Consider the following 15949-nt stretch of genomic DNA (forward strand, 5'->3'; position numbering starts at 1 on the left):
TGGCAAGTGTTTTCAAGTGCTTCACATTGCCCAGTGCCTGCTTCCAGGTTGGCACAGCCCTCCCATCCCCACCCCCCTTGCCATCACCTGCCGTTGTTCCTTAACCATTGTCATACCCAAGTCCCACTCGATTCCCCCCACACACCTGTGTGCTACCACCGAGCTGGGCAGGCACAGACCTCTCCCAGCCTCCTCCTCCCCTAGTTCCAATTCTCCTCTCTGCAGTCCCAGCTGTCCTGATTTCTCAGTCGGCTCCTGCTCTGGGTGGTTGTTGCGAAGGGCTTGTCAGGGAAGGGAAAAGGGAAAAAAGGGAGAAAGGAAAAGGGAAAAGGGAAGAGAAGGGAGAAAGGAAAAGGGAAAAGAAGGGGAAAGAAAAAAAAAAGGGAAAAGAAGTGAAAAGGGAAAAGAAGGGGAAAGGGAAAAGGGAAGCTTTCCGGAGGTGGATGGAGGCGTGCGGCTGCAGGTGTGCACAGACCAGCGCCTGCCCCTCCCGGGGAGCAGGGCTGGTGTAGCCCGGCCGGGTGACAGCCAGCGAGGTGACAGCGAGGGAGGTGACACTGGCTGCCTGCGTCTGGGCCAGTCCGGCGGGGCTTCGAGCGGGCCTGCGTGCGGAGACCGGCCGGGAGGCTGGGCCGGCCGCCGGCGGGCGCTGGCGGTGCTTGGCACCGCGGAGCGTGGCGGTCACCCCCCCGCGACCCCGTCTATTTCCAGGCTTCTCACGGTGCCCAGAAGCGCCCCGTTCCCGGCATCCCCCGCCCCGTCCCCCCGCCGCCGCTAACGCGGCCGGTGCCCGCTGCACCCCCCGTCCGTTCGGCCCTGCCCGGCGGGGCGGGGCTGAGGGCGGGGCCGGGGGCGGGGCGCGGCGGCGGGCGGGCGCGCTGAGTGGCCGCCGGGGGCGGGGGCGGGGCTCGGGGCGGGGGCGGGGGCGAGAAAAGCGGCGGGGGAGCGGCGGGGCCGGGGCAGCGGCGGCGGCGGGCGCGGGGCGGCGAGCGGCGATGCGCCTGACGCAGGGCATGTGCACCATCGCCGAGTGCGCGCCCGGCGGGGAGGGCTGCCCCGCCGCCCGGCCCCGCCTCGTCAAGATCGCCGTGGTGGGGGGCAGCGGCGTGGGCAAGACAGGTGAGGGGGGGCGGCGGCGGGGGGGAGGTTAGTGCGCGCGGGGCGGCGGAGCGCGGCTAACGGTTGCCTGTCTGTGCCTGCCCGCAGCGCTGGTGGTGCGGTTCCTCACCCGGCGGTTCATCGGCGACTACGAGAGGAACGCAGGTAGGCGGGCGGCGCCGCTGGGTTGCTGCCGGGCTGGGGGGTCGGGGCGGGGGTGCCGCCGGGGGCCGGGCTGCGGCGCGGTGGGGTGCGGGCGGGCCCTGGGGCCAGCGGGCGGGAGGCGGTGCCGGGCCGGTGTGCGGGGCCGCGGCCGGGGCCGCTGCAGGGCGGCCGGTCACCGCCGGCTGTGCCCCCCCGCCGCCCCCTGCCCGCTCGGCCGGGCACTGCAGCGCCGCCCCCCCGGCCCCTGGGCCGCTCGGCTGCGCCGCTCGCCTCGGCAGCGCTCGGTGCGGTGGACGTGTCCCTCCTTGGAGAACTCTCCTGGCTGAAACTAATGGGGCTTGCGCCTAAAAACATTCCGTAAACCCAGCGCTGCATTCCTCTTGGCAGCCCGAGTGGCAGCGGCTAAGGGATCTAGGCAGCGTAAGGGGCGAAATGCGGAGACGATGTTGTGCGCTTGCCTGGGTGTAGTGCAGTGCAAAGTGTAGGCTAATGTCAGTGTAAAACATGCAGCATTTTCTTGAGGAAATGATTTGGCAAAAGCCCTAAACCCCAACCAGTCTTACAGGCTGGCCAGCGGAGGGCTTCACTGAAGCGTCAAAATACTACATGACGAGCAAACTGCTTTTCTTTAATAAGAGCTGGTTATTTTGCACACTTACCTTTATCATCTAAGCTAAGACAGTCTTTAAGAAGTGATTAAGCTCCAAGTTGCACGTTATGAAACGACAAGCTTCAAAACAAGTCAATGCAAGATTAAATCCCAGGCTTCTAGTAGTGTCACAAACTTACGGGCTGTTACACGCAGAAAGCTTTTAACGCCAGTTCCTTGCTTCATAAATAATGATACAACTTTCGCTATACAACTGATGGGTAGCAGAAGCAACATCTGTCTGTAGAGCAGTGGCTGTACTTGTGACCCTGTTGGTGTTCCTCGCCAGGTAATCTCTACAGCAGGCACATCCAGATAGATGGAGAGATGTTGGCCATTCAAGTGCAAGATACTCCAGGAGTTCAGGTGAGCAGGATGCAGCCATACAGTTTACCAAAGCAGCTTTACATTTGTCTGCGCTTGTGTTCCCCTGCACGAACATACTGTTATGGTCTCTTCTAGAAATATTTTGTTGTCCATTTCAGAGTTTGGCCCTCTGTGTGGGAGCGGTGGTAACTTGCATTTTAAGCAGTCAAGCCAGATGTGTTGGGAGCCTGTAGTATGCTGGCAGTAAAAGAAAAAAAAACCAACTTGTTTTCACGAATCATTTGTACGTTGGAGGCCCATTACTTTTGAGTGGCTGAATTACTGAAGTGTTTTATTCCTGTATGTCAGGAATGTTAAGACACAAAACCGGAAACAATTCTGTGCAAATAAGGTACATGGGGAAGAAAATGTCATGACGGCTGCCCAACAAGCTTCATAAATACGCACTATAGAAAGTGAAGTCTGTATTGTGGCTGTGCTCACTGGTGTGTCACAAGTTAGTTTTGAATGTATAGACCTGAGTAATGCTGGATTGTTGCCTTTTTGAACTGGGCAACACTCCAGGTCTAAGTGCTTCCAGCTCATATCTTTGCTTCCCCAGACTTACTGTCTAGCCAGTTAATTTCCCATTCTGTGGAACTACAAAGTCTTTCTCTGCATGCAGAACTACTCAGGTCAATTTTCCATTTGAGTATAGCAAACTCCAGTGTTAAATTCCAGCTTTTTGCAGCTGAATCAACATAGGCATTTATTCGTCACGCTTAGATTAAGTTTGCACTTACAATGTGAAATGCAAATGTATGTGTCTGAAGCTGTAAAATGCTATTTGGCTTTATAGATTCTTAAGGACAGGTTCCTTTAATCTTTTATGACTTCAGCTATCTAATTTGAGACCATTCATTTTTCAGATCCATGAACACAGTCTGGATTGTAATGAGCAGCTGAACAGATGCATTCGCTGGGCAGATGCCCTGGTGATTGTTTTCTCCATCACAGACTATAAGAGCTACGAACTACTCGGTCACCTTTACCATCATGTTCGACAGTTGCATCCAGGAAATGCAGTCCCTGTTGTCATTGTTGCAAATAAAGCTGATCTCTTGCATATCAAAGAGGTGGAGCCTCAGCAGGGACTTCAGCTGGCCAACATGCTGGGCTGTACTTTCTATGAAGTATCTGTCAGTGAAAACTATAACAATGTCTTCAATGCCTTCCATCTCCTCTGTAAAGAAGTCAGTAAACAGCAAACAACCAGCACCCCCGAGAGAAGGAGAACCTCTCTCATTCCACGGCCAAAATCGCCTAACATGCAGGATCTGAAGAGAAGGTTTAAGCAAGCTTTGTCTGCCAAAGTGAGGACTGTCACTTCTGTCTGACAGCAGAGCCGCTGGTCTGCCCAGTGTTTAGCCTGAGACTGAAAGCTGGAGTGTTTAACACTGGCACATCTAGAGTCTAAGGCATTGTGAAAGGAAGATGGTTCAGGTAGCCTTTTCCAGGGCTGTAGTCCTTAAGCAGTTCCTTAAAACAGGAACAGTGGCAGATGGGAAAAGGAGAAAAAAAAACCCAAAACAAAAACCAACACAAAACCCAAACCCTCCTGAAATATTCTAGATGTGACTTGCAGAACAAATATTTTCATTTGGAAAAGGAACTTTTCAGTAAATAAGGCAAACTGAAAGCTTGTTTCTTCTCCAGTCAGACAGATTTGGTTTTCGTTTGTGCAGAAACAACCTTTTAGCTGTAACTCAAGTTGTACTTGAGCAAGGAAACCCTGAACTGCAGTTCACTGTTAAGAAGTAACCACTTGAGTCTTGCAAAGGACAGCATGATGCATCTGTTTAATTTTATTGCACAGTAGAACTGTTTTATTTCCCATGTATTTCAAAACAACTAAGCAAACATGAAACTGTTCTGTAAAAATAAGTGGACAGGACTGGGTGTTGAGACTGTAAACAATGGGGGTTTTTTTGTTTTTTTTTTTTTTAATAGCTATGTTATTGCTGACAACTTGACCAGATTCTTTGTATGCAAAACTATTGTCTGCAGGGTGTAAACATATCTAATTACAAGTAACTTGTGGGGTTTTTACTGTCTGAAAAAAAAAATTACTGTCCAGACTAAATGATCCAACATGGAACTTGTGAGGAATGAGTGTGGAGTTGGAGTGATAGTCCATTATAACTGCCAGTCTAAGACGCTTGTCTCCCTCTTTCTCTCTCCCCCTTCTCTCCTGTGTGCAGTAGGCACAGAAGGAAGGTGGCTGTGGTTCAGCACGGTGTGAAGCATGACTGGCTCCAGGCAGTGAAGCTGGTGGGTTGTTCTGAGCTGAGTCAGTCCCTCTTCATCTTTAAATACATGGCAGATTTTTATATATATATATATATATAACTTTTCCTTCTACATTGAGCCAATGGAGTTCAAAGCCTAAGGGCCTTATACACATGCACTTTAAAAAGCCAGCTGTGCTTTTGTTTAAACTGTAATTTATTTATTTTGTGTACAGTTACTCCTCCTAGGGAGTGGACTTTTCATTCTTACTGCCTGGTTCAACATTAAATTTTTGAATTGCATGTTTTCTTGTGTGTTCTTCGGGTGAGAAACAATGGGCAATTACCAGTGAAATGTTGAGACAAAGTTTTTTCAGAGTACTTAAGATGCATTGCAGAAACAGTAAGGCAGCTTTCCTGCCTATACTGTTGCTTTGTTAGCATAAAGTGGGGGCGGGGAGGGGGGCACGGCTTTCACAGCTGCTTTACAACTTCCTTTTAGGAGAGGAACTGAATAAGGCAGAGGCCTTTCAAATTAAAATGGAGTTCTTCATTTGCCCTTGTCAAAAAAATCCTGTGAGAAAGGAATGGTGAGAGGTAGGTTAAAATCCGGAAGAACAGCAAGTCTTTGAAGTGACTGCTACTTTCTCCTTAAAAAAAAAGGAAACTTTATGTATTGGAACTATATCACAATGAAGAACTTAATCAAATTGCAAGTCTTCAACTATTTTATTCATGCTTAAAGTAGCTTTACTGAGAGCCTTCCTGAGGAGGCTGTTGTGCTGGGACGAGGGTGACAGTTGCACAAGCCCACCTGGTTAGCACACAGCTGTAATGCCTGGTGCAGGGAAACCCTGATGAGGCGGTGGTGATGAGGATTTTTTTGACCATGAGCTACTAGCCAAGTGGCTTAGGACTAGACTTGCAAACACAACTGAGCTTATCCTTCCAGTCTGAGCTTACTACCAAATATTGGTTAGCTTATTAATATAGTAGTAAACCCATTTGCCAAGGGTGGCTTTGTGCCTCCTCTTCCTACCTTTTGGGTGCTAGTGTCATATGCAGAAGACTCCTTGCTGTGGCTCTGCACTTAATCAAGCAAAGTCTCTTCTGTGCTCTTCCTACTCACATGTGACTGGCAGGAGATTTTTTTTGTCTCCTGGCCTTTTTCCTGAGCATGGGCTATAGGCTACAGCTATTTCCCACAAATAAGGAGCTAACCATCACTCTAGGGCCACTGGAAAGACCCTGAAGAGCAGCAGGCTTTTGTGACCATCTTCTTTCATATCTTCAGCTACTTGAGCGTGAGATGGTGCCTCAGTCCCAGCATCCATTGTCACAGCTGTGGCCCCACCAGCTGAAAAGATTCCTCCAAAGTGTGTGTGAGGGCCTGTAAAACCAGTCTGCACTGGAGAAGCTACTTGACCCATCGGAAGTGCAAGAGCGCCAGTGCCTGCTTAGACTCCCCCTTATCGCTGTCCTAGACAGTGTGTCGTTAGATGGCCAGGTCAGAGACCTGCGAGCATCTGACGAAAGACAGGTGAGGGAGAGAAGACCACAACTGTCAGGCTACCTCATCTCAGGAAAGTAGTTGCATTTCAGAGGTGTAAAGCACCTGAACTCACTGGCCAGCAATGGCCACTGGACAATGAGAGCCTTGCTGCTACCAGCAGGGTGCAGAAAACCTTCTAGGCCACCTCCCAAGACAGAAGGTCTAGGTTGTTAGGGGCAATCAAAAAACACAAAAGAAAAAGGGGTTGCAGGAATATGTCGGTCCTGGCATGTGTAGCCCTGTGTACTAGGAGAAAAGAAGATGTATGAGGTTTGGCACTGTAAGAGCATTGCTTTATTGATTAGTGAATTTACAAAACGTCCATATTCTACAATTAAACAGTACAGAAGGACAGAAAAGAAACCAAGAGACTGGCTATTTGCTTTCCAGTTGCTCTGTTCAAACTATTTCTTGAGCTTTTAACATTGCAATCTCATAATATTTCTCATTTTTTATAGCACAAAGTTCCATTCTATAGTCATTCTTATAAAATTCTCTTCCATAAAGGCAACATTGTCCATGCTTTATAATCGGTCCATTGTTTCCTTCCAGCCACTCAAAAGCAAATGTAAATCAAAATGCACCCTTTTCTGAAGGCCATTATAAACATTTAAGAGAACATACTCTAGCTAGTGGACAAAGGTTAAAAAGCTGCTTCCCATTTAATCTACTTCTTTGACATAATAAAGAATGCTATGGTAGAGTGAATGTCACTTACAATTTCACATTCTCAGTGTAAGCTGTAGTCACAGCACCCCTTGGATGAAGCAAGAGGATGCAGCTTTAGAGCTCCACCATTATACGCTGCAATTTGGAAGTCTCGGTGCTATACACAATCACAGTCTCTGTTGGCTGCTGCTTTTTTACCACAGACTGTAGCAAATTTTTATAAAGGAGAATTACATAACTGAATTTGATAGCAGCTCTTTCACAATCATAAATTAAAAATAAAAGCTGTTCTCTAGCCACGCTGTTCAGAAGTCTAGCTCAAGGAAGAATCTGCGCTATGGGCCCTTGAAAATGAGATTGTGCTTTCCCCCCCCGCCTCTTTTTCTTTTTTAAATACATGTGAGTGGAGGATTTTTCCAGGGTTATCATCAAACGATCACAGCCCATATGTCCTCCTGCGTAAACCTACAGAGAAATGTGCCATCAGAAACAATCTTTTCTCCCGGGACTGCGGGTGGAGAAACTAAAGCAGGAAACTGGAAGCAGAGAGAGAAGCAGCCATGCAACCTAGCCCTTGAGTCTGGCTCTCTGCTTCTCTGCCGCTACCAGTCCAGCTGGGAGAGCATCCCTGGAAGATGCTCTGCTGGCTAAATCAGGGCTGTGCTCCATGGCCTCTCCAGGGTGAGGGATGAAATAAGAGCAGAGGCTGTTAACGCTGTATAAGGCACATGTGTTTTGCAAGGTTGCCTGACAGAGAGGGTGGATTTTACTAGCCTTTCACTTCCTCAGGAGCATTTCCCACCAGAAGCAACCCCAGTGAAACCATCAGGAATACTCAGAGAAAAAAGTACTGCTTGGGGAGGACAAACTCAGCATCACCTTACCCTCAGATGCTCCTTTTCTAAGGAATTACTACAAACGATGATACTTGGCCATGCCAGGCAGGGTTGGGTTGGATTCAGCACTGCACGGTGCTACTGCTAAGGAGGGGGGAGTTGTTGCTGGACAACTGGACCATTTTGAAGAGCTGCCTGTGAGCTGCACATATTCCGTTGCAGTCAGATACCCAGCTGTTTCAGGTGCAGCCATAAGTGCAGCAGGGGACACGTCATTTTTTTGGAAGGCTCTTGGGAAGAGTGACAGACCAGGGATTTGATGTTTCCAGCTGAGGCACTCGCTCATCTCCACAGATCCTCCCCCGTCAGATACCGGTGTCAGGCTGGAGACGGTCTGCAGCAAACAACAACTCGATAGCACTGTGTGGTGTCAGGAGTGCAGAAGACAGCACGATTACCTGAAATTAGGGGAACAAGAAACAACAAGTCAGAATGAGGGGGACTGAGACTGACCGCAATACTAATGAGCCATGGATATGAAGTGTTTGCTTCACCCAGCACTAGGCAGGCTGTGTGTTTCTGACAGGGAAATACAACTTGCCCAGTGAAACTGTCTCCTCCCTAATAACTGCAGTTAAATCACTTTAAAGAGCACAATGACTGGTAGCATTGTACTCTTAATGAATGTGTGCTTTGACACATTACTACCCACATCTTAGGAGGTGACTTGTTGTGACTGCCATTGCGTTTACTGTGAGGCACCAGCTGATGAAGCAGGGGTTTCCCCTCTCCTATAGCACGGATTTGAGTGACAGCTGTTTCAGTTGAAGGTAGGGTGAGCACCACAGCAGTGCTGCTGGCCTGCTGCAGGGAGCCACAGTCCCTGTTCAGGTACATCTCTTCAGACCAGGCACAGGCTGTTCTGCACATCAGGACCAAGGCTCAACCTTAAGCACTGTTGGGATTCTATCGCGTTTGTTTCTTCAAATTTTTAATCCTAGATGGGTCTGATAAATGAAACTGTCACTCACTACAACCATGACACCCAGCCTTCCAGATGCAGGTATGTTTTTCTTAGGTGAAAACCAGTATGCAGGTGCCTAGCGTGAAGGCTTCCCTGCAGGGCAAAGCTCTCAGCAAGAAGTGAGTGCATACACACTTGCTGTGTGGAGCTAACCCAGGGCTGAGGTTGTAGGACACTGCTCTTACAAAGCCCCAAGTTCAGCAGTGTCCACAGGGTTGTGACTGCAGGCAGGGACACGGGGGCACTTACTAGCCCACTTGAAAATGAATTTGCTGCTTCGGTTTAAATCTGAGGAGAGGAACCACAAGCATCAACAACGGAGTATGTCTGTGTGTTCATTTCCTGCAGTAGCTATCAAACCACTCGTGCTCTTCATCACATGGTTTAAATGCGTGGTAGTGCTGCATTTCAACTTTTTCTGTTGTTCTTTCTTTCATCTTTTCACTTCAGATAATGAAAGGATCTCTTCTGTACTGATGATAGTCTCCTCCTCACTTCTCCCTTTCCCTTGTCCTCCCACACAATCTGTAGCAAACTGACACTGATTATCTTTTCTCCTTCCTAAGGCTGAAAACTCTGTAATTTGCAGATGCCAAAGGCTGACACTGTCTTACTTATGTTACATGAGAATCAGACTATAGCACAGTATGTGTTCGTCTTGTTATTACACAGCTTAATCCTCAAATACATGAGGGGACACGTTACCAAAATTTTTTGGGCATACAAGCCAAACATCAACAATAGCTACTGCCAGATAAAAGCAATTTCTTCTTCGAGTCCCACCACTGAACCCCGAGGGGATTTGTGCAACTAATAGAAGGCCAGAGAGAAAAATGAGATCTGCAGCTACATCTGAGAAAGGATACGGCCAAATACAGTGGGACTTCCCTCCTTTCCCCTCAATATCTCTGAAGGGCTCGTTGAAGGGGGATAAATGTGAATATTGCTTCCTTCATTTCTACAGAGAAGGGGGGAGCTGCACAGCTAAGTAACATCCATCTCTTCTCCAGGCAGGTCTCTTCAGGACAGTCTACCTCCTTTGCAGACCTTCTTGTTCAGCACAGCATGCCTGTCTTTGACACTTCACCTGAAGGGCCAGGGGTTCCCATCCCAACCCACCGTGCCGAAGGCACTGCGGGCAGCTCACCCTCAGCAGAGGGCAGGGAAGGATGCAGATAACGTGCTGCTGCATCTAGAGGGGTTTGTCTGCCTGCCTGCCTCGGCCACAACCACACAGCTGGTTGTGCATGGTGCGAGGAGGGAGGGTGAAACATCCACTCATGCTCTTTCCCTTTTTTACTCTCCTTATTAGTGGGGGCAGAGGGGGGAAGGGTCATTTCTTCCTCTGGAAGTAGAATACTTCTTGCTAGGTTAGGGGAGCTATTCACCACCATCCAAACCCGAATGATGTGTAGGAAGTGCTGTATTCCTTTGCTCTCCTCCATGAGACATAGAATTGTCATTCATATTCAGACGCGGAGCAGTTCTGTGGATGGAAACATGTGTCTCTGCTCCACATTTAAATGTCATTTGCCTCAACTCTAAAAAGCTGCTGAAGTAATCAGTGTGTCCTGTGAATTTTTCTATTTCTTTCCTCAGTTCTTTATTTTTGCACGCACATGTCTCTCCATTTCTCCAAGAGCCAATAATTAGTATAAATGTCAGTGCTTTGTGTGACTGGAAGGGACTTGGGAGGCCAGTGTTCCCCGATGCCTGAATCTGATTGCCTGAACACCACAAAAAAGCTCTGTTAAATGCTGGCTTGAGTTAGACAAATGCCTGGCTTTTTGAAAAGAGAATAATCCCAAACAGGTGGCACGTATTCACAGCCAAAGTGCAGAAATCCAGGTAAATCCAACAGACTCATAAACTATTTTTATGTGAAAGACTTGCACAACTGCTTCTTTTTCTTCTTTCTCTTCCTCCTCCCACCTCTCCCCCAAAGTCCTTTCACCTCTAGCACAGCACATTTGGACAAAGGGCAAGATGCAGTAAAAGCTTAAAATTCTTTAGGAATCTGCCTCAGAGGGTGACCTGCTGCCAGGGTTAAGCCAAAGCAAAGCAACACCAGATCCCATGTCACCACTGTCAAGCCTCAAGTCCCTCTAGAAAGCCAGTCTAAAGTCTCCCTGAATAGTTCTCAACCAACTCAAGTGTTAACCCTCTGCTTATCTTTCAGGGTATATTAATACATTTCAGGTGTGGATTAACTTGTCCATCAGTGTGTCACAACTCAATCCCACTCCAAGAGGGGAAAAAATTTCATTCGCTGTTTTGAGGAGATTAGCAATAGGCTAATGGGGGAGAAACGTGTTATGAGATCAGATAAAACATCGCTAAAAATGGCACTCTCTTACAAAATACTGCTTGAGACTGCTTGCAAAACCAATTAAAACGTGGAAAACACATGTCAAACCGAGGGACTGCTCTGCCTTTGGTTGGCTCCATTTTGCCAATGATTTCTTGGTAATCAAAACCGCATTCCATAGGAACTGAAAACAAGATGTTTACAAGCCACCCTGGAAACCAGAGTTATATTTATGATGCAGCTGGTTACACAGCACTTCTTTGCAGTTTTTAGATTACCTTGTGTATCTGCACTACTCAGCAGATACCTGATTGCTCCTCCACAATTAACAATTATTTTTAACATCTCAGATGGCACCAGAGCTCAGCCATCCCTGTCCTCTCCCCACTCCATTCAGATGACAGCTGCTTTAGTCAAGTTCTGCTGCCAGAGAGTGGGCAAGGGAAAGACCAGCTGTACAGACACTACTGAAGCTTCACTGCAGGAGCCATCCTCCTTCCAGGAGTCCAACAGCACATCCAAGGCTGCAGGGACTTGGGGCTCTCTCCGCATCACCCGCTTCACGCTACTTAAGGCATCTAGTGGTCAGCTATCTATCACAGATACCTGGCCTGGCCCAGAAACGGTACAGCTGTACCCAGGATAATTTATTTTGCTCCTCAGCAATGCTAATTGACTTGTCTGCAGGATCACCACTGGTAAGTCACTAGGTGGTACACAGACCCGTGTGGCAGGCTCCTTCTGAGCATCCCTGCGCTGTTTCCTGCAGATGCACTGCCAGGGAGCCTGCAGCCTTTTGGACAGCTAATGTTTCTGTTTATAAAAGATACAAATAAATGAATCTTTTGAGACGAGATGAAAGCTCCTTCAGAATAACGCCAATCTGTTCTGAACTTTACTGCCTGAGTTTGAACTTTCATTGATGACTCTGATATGTAAAAAATAGACCCTTGGTGCCTGCACACTTGTTGCCTATATGTTTCACAGCAAAATCCTAATCCCACATTGCCTAAAGCCTAATGTCTGTGCGGCTGCAGCTTTGTGTAGGTTTGGTGCCAGTGCTATAGGGAACATTATCTGATGAATTTGTTCAGATAGAAACTGTACATTTAGAGCTGTTTTTACCTGGGTACCAGGTTTGCGTGTTGCTACCAGATCCTTCACCATTTTGACCTCGGACACTGTCACTCCACCAACCATAAAGATGATCAGAAGAGGATGATCACCAGGGTGAGGACGAGTCACCTGTAAAATGAAGGAAAGCATTATCCGTAGTTGCTCAGCCCAGCTCCAAACATATGGACCAGCAGTGACTGGCTCCCTGAGGTGCTGAAGGAAGAGTAATGGGGAAGCTCAGAAAGAAATATTCGTGGAATGCTGGTTTCAGTAGCAGCTCAGAGGGAAATCAATGGGGATGACACCCAGTTAAAACTAATTAACTGTTTCCAGGGAAATGGAGTTTTCATGGCTTCCCCTGAAACCTAGGAGAGTTTCTCATGAGGTCTGAGGACTTCTCCCTCCATTCCGACGTCACTGCCTTCCTCCTTTTCCCAGAATGGGAGGAGAGTACTTGGGTGGATGCACGGTTTGGATACAAGTACACATGAGGCTTTAAGGAATGAGGGGTAAATTACTACCCAGCAGAAGCAAGGAGTCCAGCCTAAACACGCTAGAACCTGTGCCTGAGGTCAGCAATGGGAAGAATCATAAGTAATGTGTTCTCACCAGTCCTGCGAGTAATCCTTTACAACTGACCCAAGGAAAATAAATTGGGTCCATTGTAGTATAAAATCAGTTCCTAGCTTGTTTCCTTCAGTTTTCAATACTTCTATGACTGGGTTCTAACTAACATAGTGAAACTTTAGATCTAAGAAAACACTTGTTTCATTTTTCCCCAACTATCATTAAAATAGTGCAAACATTTCACTTTGGTTAAGACTTTATAAAACCACATTTTAATTTTAAATGTGAAGGGGATGCTTTACATCAGTTTCCTCTTAATCACTTCTAGAAGTCTGATTACTTTGCTGTTTCCTAGCAAACTCTTTCTTTCTTGATAAAACGCACTCCCTTGACAATGCCTTGCTCCGGTCTTTGGGAATGATGTCAAGGGAGCCCATGCAATTGCTCTTGTCACATTGCCTTTGAGCATGAAACACTCCAAATGTTCGGCTCTGAAAAGTGACAGTGAGAACAGCTGAATTTGCTCCTTTTTAGACTCTCCACCCCCTCTTCTTCCACAAGCGTAGGTTTTCAACAGCATTCGCTCGACAGAATGAAAGTGGTCATCAGCCCGAGTTCGGGTGGAGTGCAGACCCTTGGCTTTCACCACCACAGCAGCTATCTTTGATCCCTGTGGCTCCAGCTCCTGAGGGTACAGCTCTTCTCCTCTTCCTTATTATGGCTGCCCTATATTTAGTCTTTGGAGAGTTTTTCATGCTGCAGCTCTGTCAGGCTTTCTGGCTGGCAACCTTCAGCAGAGGCTCTTCCCTTCGGAGCACGCACCAGCAGACGGCATGCTCCTCTCCGGGCTAGCGGGCCTTCAGTTGCACAGGGCTCCCTGTGCAGTGCTGCTCCCCAGGCAAAGAGCTTTCCAACCCCCTGGGAGTTTGAAACCAGTACAAAAAGCCTTAGATGGATGTATCAGTGACCTAGGTATTTGTGTACTGAGTGTTTATTTTCTTAATCGCCCCCACTTCGCCAGCCATCTTCACTGAGCTGATGGTGCAAATAGTGTATATACTACATTCAGCAGGGTGTCCTGCAGCTCTTGTGTGATAGTGAGCAATTTTTTTTTTTACACCAACAGAACAATTAAATGGATCCACCAGAGCTTACATAGACCTTCTCTATGCACTTTCCTACATCAGACTTCTCACTTCTTACTATCTGCATACAACGTAGTGTCAACTTCAAATGAAAAGTCCATTCCTATCAGAAACATCATGAGGAGTTTAAGTAAGACCTAAATACTTACTCACAAAGCAGGCCAAATAGAACTATTACTTGCTAAAATAGTAAGAGTATCTCATGCCATAATTGCTGTAAGTAGTGACACAAGGTTAAAGAAATAACTGCTCACAAGGATGGTGAAGATAAAAGTTGACAAAATGCTCTGCTACAGCACTTTGAAGTAACACAGGCATTACTGGTTTATTCCGTTTTATGGCTCTTTGCTCTTCTTAAACCTGTCACCACAGCAAATGTCTCCACTCTGTCTCATGAAGCTTCTGAATGACCCAGGACACACATAGAGCTAGAACTTCGGAGGCCTGCAATTGAACAAAGTGTCTATTTCTTAATGTCTTTCCTAGTGATAAAAACCTCATCATAACCACGCATGCATAACATTGGACACACTGAAAGGACACCCTGTATAAGAACATTAATTGGAAAACACAAGTTTTCATGGCAACACGAAAGAAAAAATGTATTGAAAAATCACTTCCTTCAGTCAAAATAAACCTAGATCCAAACACATGGTGCCTATATAAAACATCATTTTTCAGAAGACTAAAGTTCAAACCACAAATTCCAGAAATGCATATTAAAAATACTATTAGGCATATGAACTCTAAATTAAATTAAAATTGCAATGAAAAGGGTCTTGGAATCTGTACTTTTGTTATGCTATGCACAAGTGTTTTGAAGGAGGACAATACTTTGGGTACAAAATATTTGGCTGTGTTAAGAATGTCAGTTTATGCCAAGATTTTTTTGTTTGATAATGCAGCCACCCAAGGCTCTCTCTTTTGAAGGAACTGGCTGCATGTAGTTAAACACAACTCACTTCTGTGATATAGAAGAAGAACTGAAAGGGACTGCAACAAAAGCAATGTGTATCTTCTGGGATCCTTCTAAAGTTCGGTTGTTTTGGGACATTTCCAAGGCCTCTGAATCTCATTTACAGTGATATCTGAATTTTGCAAAAAATCCCAAGTGAAGTTCACTTTAAGTTGAAAATGCCATGCTTTAAAAATAATTGGGACAATTATCTCAGGCACTTCGAAAAATTAACCAAGAAAAAAGCAAAACCATTGCATTGATGTGAAGGAGCCTGAAGGATGGAGGAGGGATGGTTCCCTGAGTCAGCAGAATGTCCCAGCCAGACATCAGGGGCTTCTCTCCAGCTCTGAGCCCACCATACTGACACTGGTGGTCAGAGGGCTCTTTGCTGGCACACTTGTCTGTGTGGAGGAGATGGAGAGGAGCAGATGGGAAAGTGGGGCAACAGAGGTCAATAAAAAACGAAAGCAGGAAAGGGTTGGAGGACAGGTTTGTTCTCATGGCAGCTCACAAAACACAGCCTCTTCCTTTGAGGAAAGTCAGCAGAAAAAACTTTCCTGTCCCGTGAAGGCTAACTCTGCCAACCAGGACACCAGCAGCAACGCATCTAGTATTTGTGACCAACCAGAAACCAATTAATTTACCCGAATAACTGGAAATAGGAAAACACATCCATCACCAGAAACGAGACTGCCATACAGGGCACTTAGTATCAATGATACCAAGCTCAGATCATGATAAACCATGTGTGGTCCAGAGCAGCAGTCAAAAGAGGAACCCTTGTGGCAGCAAGGTCTTTTCCTTCCACCTTCCCTTAGCGTCAAAACAAACATCTGCCAGAGAAACAGCTCCTAGATGAGAGATAACTTTACAAGTCTGTCCTGGACGAGCATGTCTGAGTCCATCACTTACCAAAGCATGTTTATGCGAGGTGGCATTTATATTCAGGCATTGAGGAAGAAATAAAACCATAAGGAAGCTCGTGAAATAATTACTGTGCTGATGGTGTGGTAAGTGGAGAAGATCCTCTTGTGCGAGAAATACAGGCTGGTCAGAAACTCATTCATGTAATTATTGAGCACTTGCCAACAAGCCAGGCTACAAACTAAATGAGCAAGCACGGATACATATTTGTGAGGCATGTGATGATGCCTATGAAATATTCATCCTACACAAGGTTCACTTGCTCATCTGTTACATATTCCTTACATTAGGATATTTTTCTTACTAGTACAGATACAGGTACTTACAGGTACATATTGCAATAA

The 15949-nt window shown here is 46.8% G+C and overlaps 2 protein-coding genes across 2 annotated transcripts in view; one reads left to right on the top strand and one right to left on the bottom strand.

Moving 5' to 3' along the window:
* Positions 1-922: 922 nt before the first annotated feature.
* Positions 923-3831, top strand: RASL11B (RAS like family 11 member B). The gene is made up of 4 exons (XM_080386136.1): positions 923-1119; positions 1207-1263; positions 2202-2278; positions 3148-3831. The coding sequence occupies exons 1-4, from the start codon at positions 996-998 to the stop codon at positions 3613-3615; spliced, it is 726 nt and encodes a 241-aa protein (XP_080242262.1). The 5' UTR covers positions 923-995; the 3' UTR covers positions 3616-3831.
* A 2493-nt stretch (positions 3832-6324) lies between these two features.
* Positions 6325-15949, bottom strand: part of SCFD2 (sec1 family domain containing 2) — a 202119-nt gene continuing 192494 nt past the window's right edge. The window contains exons 8-9 of the mRNA XM_080386071.1: positions 12021-12140; positions 6325-8021 (exon numbers count right to left, since the gene is read on the bottom strand). Of these exons, the coding sequence (XP_080242197.1) occupies positions 7929-8021; positions 12021-12140 (213 nt within the window). The 3' untranslated portion in view covers positions 6325-7928. The remainder of the gene's footprint in view (positions 8022-12020; positions 12141-15949) is intronic.

Source organism: Falco punctatus, assembly GCF_963210335.1.
Source record: "Falco punctatus genome assembly, chromosome: 1".
Taxonomy (NCBI): Eukaryota; Metazoa; Chordata; class Aves; order Falconiformes; family Falconidae; genus Falco; species Falco punctatus.